This window comes from Malania oleifera, chromosome 11, assembly GCF_029873635.1.
Source record: "Malania oleifera isolate guangnan ecotype guangnan chromosome 11, ASM2987363v1, whole genome shotgun sequence".
Taxonomy (NCBI): domain Eukaryota; kingdom Viridiplantae; phylum Streptophyta; class Magnoliopsida; order Santalales; family Ximeniaceae; genus Malania; species Malania oleifera.
The window spans coordinates 8,525,394-8,541,235 of NC_080427.1; the positions used below are offsets into that span (position 1 = coordinate 8,525,394).

The 15,842-nt window shown below is 37.5% G+C and overlaps 1 protein-coding gene across 1 annotated transcript; it reads right to left on the bottom strand.

The window, feature by feature from the left end:
• Positions 1-2,134: 2,134 nt before the first annotated feature.
• LOC131167396 (uncharacterized) lies at positions 2,135-2,542 on the bottom strand. Its single transcript, XM_058126205.1, has one exon. It carries the CDS (start codon positions 2,540-2,542, stop codon positions 2,135-2,137), a length of 408 nt encoding a protein of 135 aa, XP_057982188.1.
• Positions 2,543-15,842: the final 13,300 nt, after the last annotated feature.

Genomic DNA, 15,842 nt, shown 5'->3' on the forward strand with positions numbered 1-15,842 from the left:
ATATAGCTTATAGACAGTTGTACCCGGTAACCCATTTAGGGGTCGAGTGGTTTATATATGGTAGGAGTTTCACGTATAAAAAAAAAAGTAGTAAAATTTTTGAGTCGTCACATAAAACCTTTTGATTAGGGTCAAACTATCTCCTCACAATGTGTTTATCAAGAAAATCCTTTACCTTCTCTTTGTAAATTCTAGAGCTCTCATAAGCATCTCTTCTTAATTCCTTAAGTTCATTTAGTTGCAAACGATGGTGGTCATCGGCCATTTCAAGATTGGAATTCAAAGTTTTAATTGCCCAGAAGGCTCCATGTTCCATTTTCATAGGTAAATGGCAAGTCTTACCATAAACTAGCCTATAGGGAGACATACCCAAAATGGTTTTGCAAACAGTGTGGTATGCCCAAAGCGCATCAACTAATCTTAAGGACCAGTCTTTATGGTTTGGGTTTACCATTTTTTTAAGGATAATTTTAATCTCCTTCTTAGCCAATTTCGCTTGCCCATTAGTTTGTGGGTGATAGGTAGTTGAAACTTTATGAGTGATACCATATTTCTTCATTGAAGTTTCAAAAGATCTATCACACAAATGTAAGTTGTCATCACTAATGATTGCCTTAGGCATCCCGAAACGAGATAAAACATTTTCTTTTAAAAACTTGATCACCACCTTGTGATCATTAGTTCTCGTTGGAAAAGCCTCTACCCATTTGGATACATAGTGCACCGCTAAAAGAATGTAAAATGGCCAAAGGAGGATGGAAAAGGACCCATAAAATTGATGTCCCAACAATAAAAAATTTCAATAATCAAAATAGGGTTTAAGGGCATCATATTTCTATGTGGGATCCCTCCTAACCTTTGGCATCTTTCGCACCATTTGCGGAATTCATGAACGTCTTTAAAAAAGAGTAGGCCAGTAAAAACCACTTTGCAAAATTTTTGAGGTCGTTTTTCTTGAAGAGAAATGCCCACCACAGGCTCCACTATGACAAAATGAGATGACGCCTTGAGTCTCTTCATTATGAATACATCTTCTCAAAATTTGGTCTAGGCAATATTTAAACAAGTATGAGTCATCATAAAAGAACCGTTTGACCTTAGCCAGAAATTTATTCCTCTTTTGGGCATTCCAATGTGATGGAAGTTGTCCAAACACGAGATAATTGACAATGTCAACATACCAAGGTAGGTTTGCCACAAGGAACATGTTTTTATCTGGGAAATTATCTTCGATAGGGATATGCTGTAAAGGGTTATCAAATACCAGTCGGGACAAGTGATTAGCCACAACATTTTTAACTCGTTTCTTGTCTTTAATAATTAAATCAAATTCCTAAAGGAGCAAGATCCACTAGATAAGCCTTAGCTTAGCATCCTGCTTAGAGAGCAGATACTTAAGCATAGCATGATTAATAAAAACAATAATAGATGAACCAATAAGATATGACCGAAACTTGTCGAGTGCAAAAACTATTGCTAGTAACTCTTTTTCCATAGGGGTATAATTCATTTGTGCATCATTGAGAGTCTTACTAGTATAGTACACCACACAAGGCTTATTATCTCTCCTTTGCCCTAGCACTGCCCTAATGGGATAATCACTTTCAACGCACATAAGTTCAAAAGGCATGTTCCAATCTAGTGGTTGCATTATAGGCGAAGAAATTAACATTTTTTTTTTTTTTTCAGTTTTGAAAAGGTTGCTTCACATGCATTTGTCGACTCAAATGGAACATCCTTACCAAGAAGCTTGCACAAAGGACGTGCAATGGCACTGAAATCTTTTACAAACCTTCTGTAAAAACCTGCGTGTCCAAGGAAGGACCACACATTCTTGATGCAAGTTGGTGTACGCAAATTTGAAATGATTTCCACCTTGGACTTGTCTACCTCTATACCCTTGGCAGAAACAATATGGCCCAAAACAATACCTTGTGTCACTATAAAGTGACATTTCTCCCAATTTAAGACAACATTTTTCTCTTCACATCTAGTGAGGACACAACCTAAATTTTTCAGGCATCCGTTAAAAGAGTCACCAAAAACAGAGAAGTCATCCATGAAGACTTCCACAATTTCCTTGACCATGTCACTGAAGATACCCATCATGCACCGTTGAAAAGTTTTTGGTGCATTACACAATCAAAAGAGCATTCTCCTGTAAGCAAATGTGCTTAAAGGACAAGTGAAAGTAGTTTTTTTCTTGGTCCTTTAAGGCAATCTCGATCTGATTGTAACCAGAATACCCATCCAAAAAATAGTAGAAAGAGTGACCAGCCACTCTCTCTAGGATCTGGTCCAAAAATGAAAGCGAAAAATGATCCTTCCTAGTGTAAGAGTTCAATTTGATGTAATCAATGCACACGCGGCAACCCATTTGAATACAAGTTGGAATTGACTCATCATTCTCATCGACAATCACAGTTACTCCTGACTTCTTAGGTACCACTTGAGTGGGACTAACCCACTTGCTATCAGTGATGGGGTAAATGATACCCGCATCCAAAAGTTTCAGGACTTCCTTCCTAACTACCTCCTTCATTGTGGGGTTCAATCTACACTGTGGTTGGCGAGAAGGTTTGGCATCCTCCTCAAGGTAAATCCTATGTATACTGACCAAGGGGCTAATACCCTTGATATCAGCTATGCTTCACCCTATAGCACTTCTATGGGATCTCAACAAGTCTAAAAATTTGGCCTCTTGGGCTTCCTCTAAAGTAAAGGAGATCACCACAAGGTAAGTCTCTCCCTTGCCCGAAAAAGAATGTTTTAAATGTGATGGCGATGGTTTCAGCTCAGGCTTGGGTGGTTGAACATGAGATGGTAAAATTTTATTCTTTAAAGGATTTAACTCCTCAAATTTCGGAGTCCAACCATGATCTTGAAAGACCTTAACTACATCGAGAAGAGAGCATAATTGCTCCACTTTGGGGTTCTCAACACAGTCATCCTCTAGAACATTCACTAGGCACACTTCAAGAGGGTCTTCACAAGAGAAAGCATCCAAGTGTTCTTGAAAAATAACATCAATGCTATTAGCTTCAAACACATCACCGTCATCCCCAACTTTCTTTATGACATTAAAAATGTTATGTTCAGTAGTCATGTTCCCAAATGAGATTTTCATCAAATCGTTCTTGCATTGGATGTTAGCATTGCTCATAGAAAGGAATGGTCTACCAAGGACAATGGGGATGTGGCAATTTTCGGTTACCACTTGTTGAGTATACAGTACCACAAAATCAACAAGGCAAAAGAATTGATCCACTTGAACTAAAACATCCTCCATGACTCCTTTAGGAATTTTAATACTTCTATATGTCAGTTCTAGAGTCATATTCATTGGCTTCAACTCTCCTAACCCAAGTTGTTCATACACAGATTAGGGGAAAAGATTCATACTCGCCCCCAAATCAAGCAAGGCATGCTCGAATTTAAACACCCCTATTACTATAGAAATGGTTGGGCTCCCAAGGTCTTTATATTTGGGAGGTAGAGTACATTCAGAATTTTGCTCACTTGTTCAGCCTAAAGGACTTTGCTGTGCACGTTATGTTTACACTTCACAATGCACAGATCCTTTAAAACTGTAGCATATGCAAGAACTTGCTTTATGGCATCAAGTTAAGGTATATTTACCTTCACTTGTTGGAACGATTTAAGCATTTCAACATTACACTTTCCCTTTTGAGGAGCTTTGAGTCTCTATGGGTAAGGGATGACTATTGAATCTTTCGTAACACTTTTCTCACCCTCAATCTCTTGGGGCTTTTGCGTCACCTCATTACTTTTAGATTCATCAATAGGCTCTTTGAAAACATTGCTTGAAGAGCCTTCATCATTTCCTTTTGAAATCTCTTTTTATGGCATTTTTATTGCAACTTCTAAGAGTAATGGATTTAGCATGCTCCATAGTCACCTCGGAGCCACTAGTACTCGCAATACTATGTTGACCCACTTGATTAGCTTGGGGTTGAGAAGGAAACTTACCTTTTTCTTGTTAAAGTACCCTAATAGTGGTGTTCAACTTAGTAACTTGAGCTTTCATGTCCCTAAGAGATTAAGTGATTTAAGAAATTGATTGAGTCGTTTAGGCTACGACCTATTGCATTTGATCCTCTAGACTTCTCTTTTGAGGGGGTTGGTATGGTGGATCATTTTTTTGACCTAGAGGGGCATATGCTTGAGGATGATTTTGAATGTACCCCTGAGAACCTTGACTTTGATGGAATTGGGCTCCTTGCCCTTGAAAATTTTGTGGGGCATGGTGATTGAAACTTTGAGTAGAAAATGAAGAATCAACCGCCTCCTTATTCCTCCAACTAAAGTTAGGGTGATTTGACCACCCTTTGTTGTAAGTTTTAGAGTATCAATTTTTGAAGGGTCTTTTGAATTGATTCAAAGAATTTACACTTGTCTGACCACTAATCACTTCCTGCAAAGAGGGAATGGTGGGACACTCACCAGTGGAGTGTTCACGGGTCTCACAAATTGCACAAACCTTTTCCAATGTAGGTCTAGTGGTAACCTCATTTACCTTTTTCATTTGCAAAGCCTCTATTTGCCTTTTGAGGTTGGCAATCTTAACTAACACATTGTCCTTTTCTTTGAGTTGGTACATCCCCCTTCCACTCTGAATACCAGGTTGCCTTGATGTTCCAATGGATTGAAAAGTGCCCCCAAGTTTGGGCTCATTCCGCAAAAATATCAAAGTAATATAATGCATCCTTAGGTGATTTTTTTAAAAACTCGCCATTGCACATTAAGTCTATATATTGGTGATTCTTGGGTGAAAGCCCTTGCATGAAAAAGTTTACAATTTTCCAAGTACCTGGACCATGATATGGAATGGTTTGTAAAAGCTCCTTGAAGCGTTCCCACATTTGATGAAATTCTCCATTAGGTTTTTCAAAAAAAAATTTGAATTTGTTTGGTCAAATCAATGGTTTTTGTATTGGAAAGAGCTTATTCAATAAGTCTCTTTGCATTTCTTCCCAAGATGTAATAGAATGAGGTTTAAGAGAATATAACCATGACTTATCTTTATCCTTTAAAGAAAAAGGAAAAAGCTTAAGTTTAACCATATCTTTGGGGACAAAGGGGTTGGTAAGAGTTGAACAAACCTCTTCAAATCTTCTAGATGTAAATAATGGGATTTTTAATCCATCCCATGAAAAGTGGGCACCGTCTTAATCATTTCATGTTTCAACACAAAGTGGTGAGCTTGCATTGGTAAACAAATACAAGAAGGCTCACTAGACCTTGGAGGATTGAAATAATATCCTAATGTTCTTGCTTGTTTAATGGCGGGAACATTAGGGACATTTTGGTAATTTGGGGCATTTTGAAAGTTTTAAAAGTTTTGAAAATTTTGAAGTTATTGTGCCTCCATTCCTCCTTGGTATTGCATATTGCGTTGATTTCCAAAGAAAGACATTTTCCCCACTTGTCCTTGGTGAAAGGGTTGGTTGTTGTCACCCCCTTGATTAACATGAGCGTATAAAGGGTTGGCTTCTCCACATGGGGGTGGAGCATTTCCGAGAGAATGAATTGGGCCTCCATTTCCATCCCTCTCATGTGGAAGTTTTGGTTATTTTAGGGTTCCAAAGCCATTGGTCCTCTAGAGGATGAGGGTCCTCTTTGGGAATTTATGGATGGAGGTGCTTGGATGGACTCTAACAAGTCTATTAGTTTCATCACGAACCCAACCTGACTTACACTATAATAAATAAATTCAATAAAACGAAGAAAAAATTAATTAGTTCTTGCAAAAGAAAGAAAATGTTACTACAAGTTAATATAAACAGTTCAAGCGGTAGAACCGTCCTTGGAAACCAAGGAAATGTAAATACAAATAAATGTACAAAATAGAAAAGGTAAATAAATACATACATATATATATATATATATATATATATATATATATATATATAGACACACACACATATACATATACATATATAGTATTATGCACTTTTTTTTTACTCACCAAACTTACACAAAATCCCTGGCAACAACACCGAAAATGCTTGTCAATTTATTTTGTTCATCATTGTCCGATTCCCAAGCATAGGAAAATTCTATTGTCAAGCATAGAAAATCTTGGAGTCCCAATGTCATTTCCACAGGGATTCAATTGGGAAGTTTAAAGAGTTCATACATCACAAAATAATTTAGAGTAAGATGAGAGGGGATTCATTTTAATGAATTCAACTATCACTTGATTATAACAATTTAATTAAAAGGCTAGGCTTTAGATTTCATCCTAGTCTCATCAATGGTAATCAAATCTCATCTTTATAACTCAACCAACATCAATATACCTATTGAACTTGATCGGAAGATATATCACTTGAAATGCATAGATTTGACAAAAATTATTAATTAATGTTAATAAAATTGTTTTAGCAAACTTTTAGAATGTAAGAACGAAAATCATTGGTTGTGGCAAGATTTAACTTGTCTACAATCAATCAAGAAGTTTACAAAACCAAAAAGTTTTTGGAAAAAAGATTATTAATCATTAATCAATCTTAAACATAAAATACTTGAAGAATGAGATGAGAATCACCTTTAATGGGATGTAGGACTCCACCCTTAGCCTAACTTGAAATTTAATTGACCATTAGAATGAAAAGAAGAAATACTTAAATTAAACACTCTTGAATGTTTATAAGGAAATAAATAAGAGAGAGAATACAAGAAAAAGAGGGAACTCTTCCACTACTTTTTTTTTTTTTTTTTTTTTCAAGACTAACACAAGTCTCTTATTTATAGGTTCAAAAATTACTACCGTCACTCTTAAACCTAAGACAATTATTAGTTACACTCTTATACCTACCACAAACACCTCCACCAACCAAAATGCTAGTTGCACTTCTACACCAACTAAAATGGTAGTTGCACTCCCTTTGTTGCTAAAATTTATTTCTTAATCTTGTCACCTTTTTCTAGCTCAATTTTGGATGGCTAAAAATTATACTTAGGATATCCCCGTGAAATATAATTTTATATATCTTGAAGTCTTATTTAAAATGAGACCAAGTTTGTATAAATTGGATAACCGAGTCAAAAGTTATGACTGATTTACCAAAGCTACGCAAAATTATTACATTACTTCAATTTGCCTAAATTAAAGCACTCTTGGATGTTATTCAATTCTTTCAAACATCCTTCATCACTTCACAAGTTAGTCCTTTGAATCTTTAAAGTCTTTTCAGCCATTCCATACTCCACACAAGGGCTAATCAATTATTTATTGCAATTTACCTATAAAACACAAAAATTACACAATAAGTTCTAAAAGCATGTTGCATAGATGATTTAACTTATTTATGTGCAGTAAGATGGCGTATAAATGTTCATAAATATGCAATATGATTTACTAATCAGTTGCACCCTTAGACTTAAGAAATAAAGCATGAATTCCTAACTAGGGCGTGCACCAACCCAGTGCTAGTCACGAATATGGTCGAACCTCTTGGTAATTTCAACTTTCAAACAAATTCAAGGACTGGACCAGGTCGCCCTTGTGCATGTTGGTCACCCTTTAGTCATACCCCCAACTTGTCCTAAAACTTACCCTATCGACTCTTAACCTTAATTACTATACTATATACAACCTACGCACTTCAAAAAGAAAATAAAAATACTCGGGTTGCCTCCCAAAAGCACTAAGTTTACTGTCTTTAGCTAGACGCATTATTGCTCACATCAAACTCATCTAGGTTCGAAATTAAAATTTTCCTCCCCCATTTTCTCGTCAGCTCTCATTTTGCACACCCCCAATGAGACCTCTAAATTGGAGGCCAATTCATGAATTGGCGAAATTTGCTCCTCAAGGTCCTCTAGGTCAAATGTATAGGGACTCTCAAGCTGAAGCATATTCTCTAAGGGGTCCCTCCCCAGAATTGAGGGAATAGCTTCCTCAACATATTTATCATGCATGTCACCATCCACAGCTTGAACGACCTTAAGTGGATGTCAGGAATTATGAAATACGTTTAGTTGGAGCTATATATGGTCAAAAGGAATGTCCATAACCCCTGTTTTGCATTGAATGCAAGCATTAGTCATAGCTAAGAGTAGTCTTCCTAATAGGAAAGGGATCAAATTCTTGGAAGGTTTCATATCCAAGATAATGAAGTTGATAGGATAGTTGAACTTTTCCACCTTGATCAATATATCTTTTATCACACCCCGGCGTCTTTTTATGGATTGGTCAGTAAAACACAAGGTGACTGGGGTGGGCTTTAGATCTTCTATGTTAAACTGTTGATACACTGAGTGCGGCAAGATGTTCACACTTGACCCTAAGTCTAGAAGAGCCCCCTCAATGGTGTAATTTCTAATTACACATGAAATGGTTGGTGTGTCGGGGTCTTTCAGTTTAAAAAGGGAGGTGACTTAATACCATTGAGCTCATGTCCTCGGCCAGCCTCATTTGTTCATTCATAAATTCCCTCAACTCATGTTGTAGTTTGTATAAGTCCTTGAAGATTTTTACATACATAGGTGTTTCTTAATGTCATCTAAAAGGGGCTTGTTGACTTGAAGCTGTCTAAATGTGTCCAAGATGGACTCCGTTATACCCTCCTTCTTAGATGAAGAGAGCATAGGAAGAGCTGCAAGGCATGGTGCTGGGGAGACATGAAATGCCCTATGAAGGGCATAGTGAGGCTTCGTTCCTCTAACAAGGGTGAGGGGATCTCAAAACTCTTTTGTGCACTACAGAAGGAAGTGGCACAAGTTCCAACTTTGGGTTCTATTCCCTTTTCCTCATCATTATCTCCCTAGCCCAACTGCTCCTCTACCCTTTCGTCTACCATCCTACCACTCTAAATAGTGGTCACTGCCTAGGCCTATTTGTGATATGATGAGGGACCAACATCCAATTCATATTCTACCCCGTATTGGCCCTTTGGGATCACGAAAGGCTGACTCGGTAACTTTCCTTCATTTCTCTAACTCAAGGATGTAGCTAGTTGACCTATGATGGCTTCCAGCTTGACTATGGATTGGGAGTGGGAGTGAAGGAGTTGTCAATCTACTTGGAAATTAGCCTTAATGCCCTTGAGGGCTTTCAGCATCGTCTCCTAAAATGTATCATATTTGGCTAAGAAGGAGGTAGGTATTGAAAGGATGAAGCTCTAAAGGTAGACGTAGGATGAGTTTGAGAGTTATGATATGGGTGAGGAGGTGGAGCATTAGGGTCTTGTTAAGGTCTTTGGGCTTGAAAACCTGAAGTTCGTGGCCTTTAGGAGAAGTTAAGGTGTTGTTTCCACCCAAGATTGTATATGTTGGAATAGGGGTCGTTGGACAGCCTATCGTACTAGTTGTCAGTGGCCTTCACTTCTTCCTATACAAGCTTAAGTTGGGAAGGCATCTATGGGCAATTATAACATGAATTGGAAGGGTTGGAGCATATCACCCACACTTCTACACAGGCCTTCAACTATGGTTGCTATCTTAAGGACAATATGTGATCTAGCTTTTGAGATATGGTGTCTAGGGTGGGTGTTAGATCATGACCTATGGTTAACTCATAAACTCCCCTAAATTTGGAAGTGGAAGGTTCAGAGGGTCTATGAGCAGCAATAGTATGCTACTGAGAATTTTCAGGGAGGTTCTCGAAGAGAACCTAGGCCTCATTCTCGTGTTTAGTGAGGAAAGTACCTTCACACTATGCATCTACCATCAAACTATCTCATTCAACCAATCCTTCATAAAAAGTTTGAATTAATTTCCATTTAGGGATCTGATGATGTGGGCATTTATGTAGTAGGTCCCTAAAAGGCTACCAGGTCTTGAAGAATAGTTTCCCACCCGATTGAGAGAAACTAGTGATTTCCCTTCGCCACTGGTTAGTCTTCTCAATTAAGAAGTACTTCTTTATGAACTCATTCTACATGGTGGCCCAGGTGGTCATCGAGTTTGGCTCTAAGGACGTCAGCCAATATTTGGCCTTATTCTTTAAAGAGAATAGGAAAAGCCTTAGACGAAGGGAATCATCATCAAAATTATGGATGCGTATGGTGGAACATATCTCGAGAAATTCATCGAGATACTGATAAGGATTTTCTATGGAATTCGCATAAAAAGTGGGCAGCATCGAGATGATGGAAGTTTTGATTTTGAATTGAACCGCCTGAACATCCAGGAACCAGATGCAGGACGACGAAGTGTATGCATTAGGTAAAAAGTAGTCCCTAAGAGACTGAAGGGGTTGCTCTCCCACCACAAGTAGGCGGGGAGCTTGGTGTTCCAGGATGTGATCAGCGGGAACTGGTGCATTTTTTTTTTTTTTTTTGCCCTGACTTTTGGCTCAAACAACTCAGCAAAATCGGGACTAGAGGTTGGCTTCCTAAAGGACCTACAAGATCTTTCAATCTTGGGGTCCGTGGGAATCAACTCTGGATTCAAAGATCACAAACCCAGCATACACACTTTGTGGCACACAGATTCAAAACTTTAGTGTATCAAAAAAAAAATAATAATAAAGATAAAAGAAAAGGAGAAAAAAATAAGAAAAACAAAGTTATAACTCACTAAAATAGAAGCTAATAACCATGACTTAATCCCCAACAACAGCACCAAAATTTGGTTGGCTCGCCAAAGCCGTGCTCAATCATGAATCTGACCTAGGATGTCATGTGTGTAGTCTAAGTTCGGTTAGTTTACCATATTAAGCTAACCAAAAATCATCTAAATGGTCCAAGGAGCCATTCAATGCCATAGGGTAGCAAGGGTGCACCAATTGTCCAGAGTATGGTTGGGAATCAGAGTATGCTCTATCACAATGATCATGAGAACCTCTCTAAGAGACTATAGCCTACTACGTGTACCTGATTGAATCTATAGAATTGTTATCCTATCTCTTAGGACACAATCACAATCAAGCAATAAACAAAATCAGTAAATCAAAGTAATTAAAGGAAAACATATAAATAAAAAAAGTAAATTGAAAGCAGTAAAAATCTATCCTTTGTATTCAAGTCGTATGTCACTAACGCCTATCCCTACAACAAATGATTATCCAATCTACCAAGAAAGCATGTAAAAATGGTTTCTTATTGCAAATGAATTGTCTGTCACTAACGATCAAAAGTATTAAAGAAAACCAAGATGGGATTGTAAAGGAAAGCAATTAAATCTAATCGAAGGTTGGCTCTCAATGGCGTTTTAGGTCTGTCGCTAACCCAAAATATGCCAAAGAGGAACCTAAAGAACATGTTCATGGCTATTATTTATACCCATTAGGATATACACAGTTTGAAATTTGAATTAGGAAACTTTGCAGCAAATCTCACACAGAAGATCATCGCTGTCGACCAAGTCACTCCCATGCTTCCCCTGACCACTCCCTAGTCAAGACTCGTGGTAAATCAAGAATTTAAATCATCAGTGTCTTTGACTAAGTCGCACTTCAGGGTCTTTCTGGTTGATTTTATGGTCGAGACTTACAAGATCTCAATCTTCAGGAAATCTCAGGAACTCGACATAGTCGCCCCTCAAGGTCTCTTGGTCGACCACTTGGTCGAACCTTGCAACATTTCGATCTCAGTATGGACATTGGAGTTTGCAGTGGATGACTTGGTTGCCCCTTGTGTTGCTGGTCACACCATGGTCAAGCAAATACTTTCTTTCCTTTAATGATCTAAGGCTTTGGGAGCTTGGTTGAATATCTAACTCAAACTTTGTGTACTCCAAATACTCCTTTAGCTTCTCGTATGCCTAACTCCTTGGTTTTAACCTGTATTTCCTGAAACATGAACAAACCTTGCATAACTCCGAATTATGTTAACAAAGGGTTACATATAACACAAATGAGGATAAACAAAGGTAAATGGGGGCCTAAAATAGTACATTTTAGGAACACATCAACCACTTGGAGATCGAAACATAGAATACTTACCGCATTTTAGGAGGAAATGGAATTGTAATATGTGGATTAAGAAGAAATTTAGTTAAGGAGGGCATTAGTTTTATACTAGCAAAGTACAAAAGGGGGCATCTTTTTGCAAAAGTTGGGTCATCAATGGAAGAACTAGAGGTGATTACCTATTGACTAGTTTACTAAGATGACACCAAAGCTATATGGTGTCAGAATACTAGTAAAGTCATTTCCCACCAAGACGGCATGTAAACTAGGTAAAACATCTAATTTGCACTTTCGGTCCCATGGTTAAATAAGTATGTGTCACATAAATGTATGATCATTTCTATTTAAAAAAAAAAAAAGCGCACACAACTATGAAAGTTTAGGGAGAATTCATAATGGAAGTCACAAATTGGAGAGGTTATTCTTCAAAGGCAGACCACAAGAATATTCATATCTAGGCAACATGGTTGGCTTCTCTTTTAAATCCCCTTCTATCCATTTGAAGAAGAAAACTCATGCATCCTCATGCATAGCATCATAAATAATAGGAAACAACATGCATACATATTTCTCATTTATTTTCATTCCTATGATTAGAGTTCTCATTTGGAACATGGAGCATCAGTCCACAGATCCAAGGAGTTCTTACACAAATATTTTTCAAATACTAGGGTATCAGTCCTTATATCCAATTTGTTATTGCAAAAATTTTTTCAAGTACTGGGGCATTGATCCTCAGATCCAAGTGGTTTTTGCCAGAAATGTTTCTCGAATACTAGGCAATTACGCCTTCAAAATTAAATTAATCACTTTCAGGTTATCCTGACTATCTCGTTCATTCAAGAGGTCTCATCCAAATTAACCATTTCTGGTCCCATCCAAATTGACCCTTTATGTTCCCATCCAAATTGAACCTTTTTCGGTCCCATCCAAATTGACCCATTGTGGTCCCATCCAAATTGACCCTTCGTGGTCCCCTCCAAATTGATCCTTTCCGGTCCCATCCAAATTGACCATTTCTAATCCTATCCTAACTTGCACTAACCATAACACTCTAAAATTGTTCTAACCACTAACACTCCAAAATTATGCTAACCACTAACTCTCCAAAATTGTACTAACCACTAACACTCTAAGTTGTACTAACCCCTAACATTCCAATGTCGCCCTAGTTATCGTTTCTCACCCCAGATTGTCATGCAGCAGAAGCATGCAATGCCTAATCAATTCGAAATCCTACACAATTTTTATGGCCTAGCTAAAATCTATGTCGTTTATCTTCATAGACTTGTTGCTAAAGATAATAGAGGATGACTCCTACTGCCACCTTAAAGCAATCAAGTCATAAAGAGGGGCACTTGCAAACACCTCAATTTTAACTGGGCCTTTTTCAAATAGGATCCCTTTATTTGTTACCTCATCTAATGAAAAATGAAATAAGCCTATGGAGTCCTTTGTAACCATTTTTTGCAATGTGGGGTCAATTTTTGAAACATTTTTATTTTTTATTTCAGGAATGTAAGGGCTTTTAGGATAATATTTTACTTCGACATTATTTTTAGCCCAGATTTTGTTAAAATAATTTTTTTAACTATGTCCTTTTTCATTCCTCTTACTATGTCCTTGACTTTAATTTCATTTTTTGACCCTCTGTTTGCATATTAATCCTACTGGGTCCCTGTTATCAAGTTTGGTTATTTAAGCAACTCTTGTTTTATTTATTATTTGTACAAACATACTGAATTATTTGTACAAACATAACTTGATAGTGGACATAGTTTTTGCTTCCACCTCCTTTCAACTTGTGTCATTCATGCTTTCTGACTTCTTTCTGTATAGACGATTCACCATCCTTTGCTGCACCAGCAAGTCCTTCACCCTCCTCTACCACAACTTGAAGTTCCTCATTCCATCGAACTTACTAACCTCGAACCTTGCAAAAGAAATCCTAACCATTGAGAACCAATAGCTCTGATACCAATTATTGTGTAAATTACCCTCCAACAATCACTCGAGTCTGATACTGTTGTTTTTTGTGGCTCTTATACTTGGTGGAGTTCATAAACAAAGGAAGAAAAGCATATGTGTAGAAGTCTTTGGTTCTCTGCAGCAGGCATTCGTCGACAAGTGGGCCTTATTCATCGAAGAATGGAGATATTGAGAGCAGATAAAATTCAAACATTCAAAAGTCGTCTACGAATGGGCCTAAATTTTTCGATGAGTGGAGATACCGAGAGCAGATAACATTCAAACATTCAAAAGTTGTCGAAGAAAAGGCATCTTTTGTCGATGAATTTTCGTCAACGATTGATCTCAAGGCTACGAAAAAGAATTCAAATTTTGAATGTGAATGTTGGGATGGTTGGGTATTTGGAGGGAAGCCTCCTAGGGGTTGTTAAATATGTCTTTCTGGGCATACTTTGAAGATTGAAGATCATTGCAAACCTTTTTATTGTGTACTTTCAATTTTCATAGTGAAAACTTTTGTCGATTACTCTTGTGGATGTAGGCTTTACCGAACCACGTATATTTTTATGTTGATTCTTGTTGCTTTCAAATATACTGTGTGTGTGAATTATATTTTGGTTCTTCATTGTTCGCTGCATTTATAAATTCCACTGTGCAACCCCATATTCTTTTGACAACAATTGGTATCAAAGTGTTGTTGCCATGGCATCGGGTTCTTCTTCTGTAAGGTTTGATGTTGTCAAATTTGATGGAACCAGAAACTTTGGTTTGTGGTAGACCAGAGTGAAGGATATGCTTGTGCTGCAAGGGATGGTGAAGGCCTTGTATGGTGTTCAATCGGAAGGTATGGATAAGGCAACTTGGAGAGAATTGGAGGCAAATGTTGTTTCTACAATACGTTTATGTTTGGTCGACAAAGTGCTTTATCATGTGTTATACGAGGATTCTCTAGCGGCTATGTGGCAAAATCTTGAGAGCTAGTACATGTCCAAATCACTTTCTAATGAACTATTCATTAAGCAAAGTCTTTACTAGCTTAAGATGGTTGATGGTTCGAACTTAAATCAACATATCAATGCATTTAATCAAATCATAAGTGATTTAATGTATGTTGATGTTAAGTTTGAAGAAGATGATAAGACTTTGATGTTACTAAATTCCTTTCCAGCAACTCATACTTACGAACATTTAGTTGCCACTCTTACATGGGGGGGGGGGGGGGGGAGGAAAGAGACTCTTAATTTAGAAGAGGTGACGAGTGCCTTGTTGAATTTTCATCAAAGGCTAAAAAATCTACAATAAGACTCACACGGAGAAGGACTTGTGGTGAAAGGTAACTATGAGCATGTGAAAGGAAAATTTAAAAGTGGATCAAGTCAAAAATAGCGTACTCAATCCAAGAAGAAAAAGGATATCCGGTGTTATAGGTGCGGTAAAAAAGGGCACGTTGAACCAGAGTATCCATATTGGAAGAAAGGAAATGCTAAAAAGCATGAAGGAACTTCAAAATCAGCGAATGTGGTTTAAGAATAAAATTCAGTTTGCAGTGATGGTGATGTCCTTTCATTTTTGTCGAGGTTGGATCACCTTACAGACTCATGGATTCTAGACTCGGCATGTTCTTACCATATGAATCCAAACAAGGAGTGGTTCAGCAATTATAGGTTGGTAAATTTATATTTAGTTCTTATGGGAAATGATGTTTCTTATAAGATCATTGACATTGGAAATGTTAAAATTAAAATGTTTTATGGTGCTGTGAGAACTTTGAGTAATGTAAAACACATACTAGAGCTACGAAAGAGTCTAATTTCACTTGGCATCTTGGATTGTAATGGTTTCAATTACAAGTCCGAAGGTGGGGTTATGAAAGTATGGAAAGGTAATCTGATAAAAGGGCAAAAGCTAGATGGGAATATTTACACACTACAGGGAACTACTGTTGTACGTGGAGCTGCGGCCGTAGATATTGAACTCAATGAAACCATCTTGT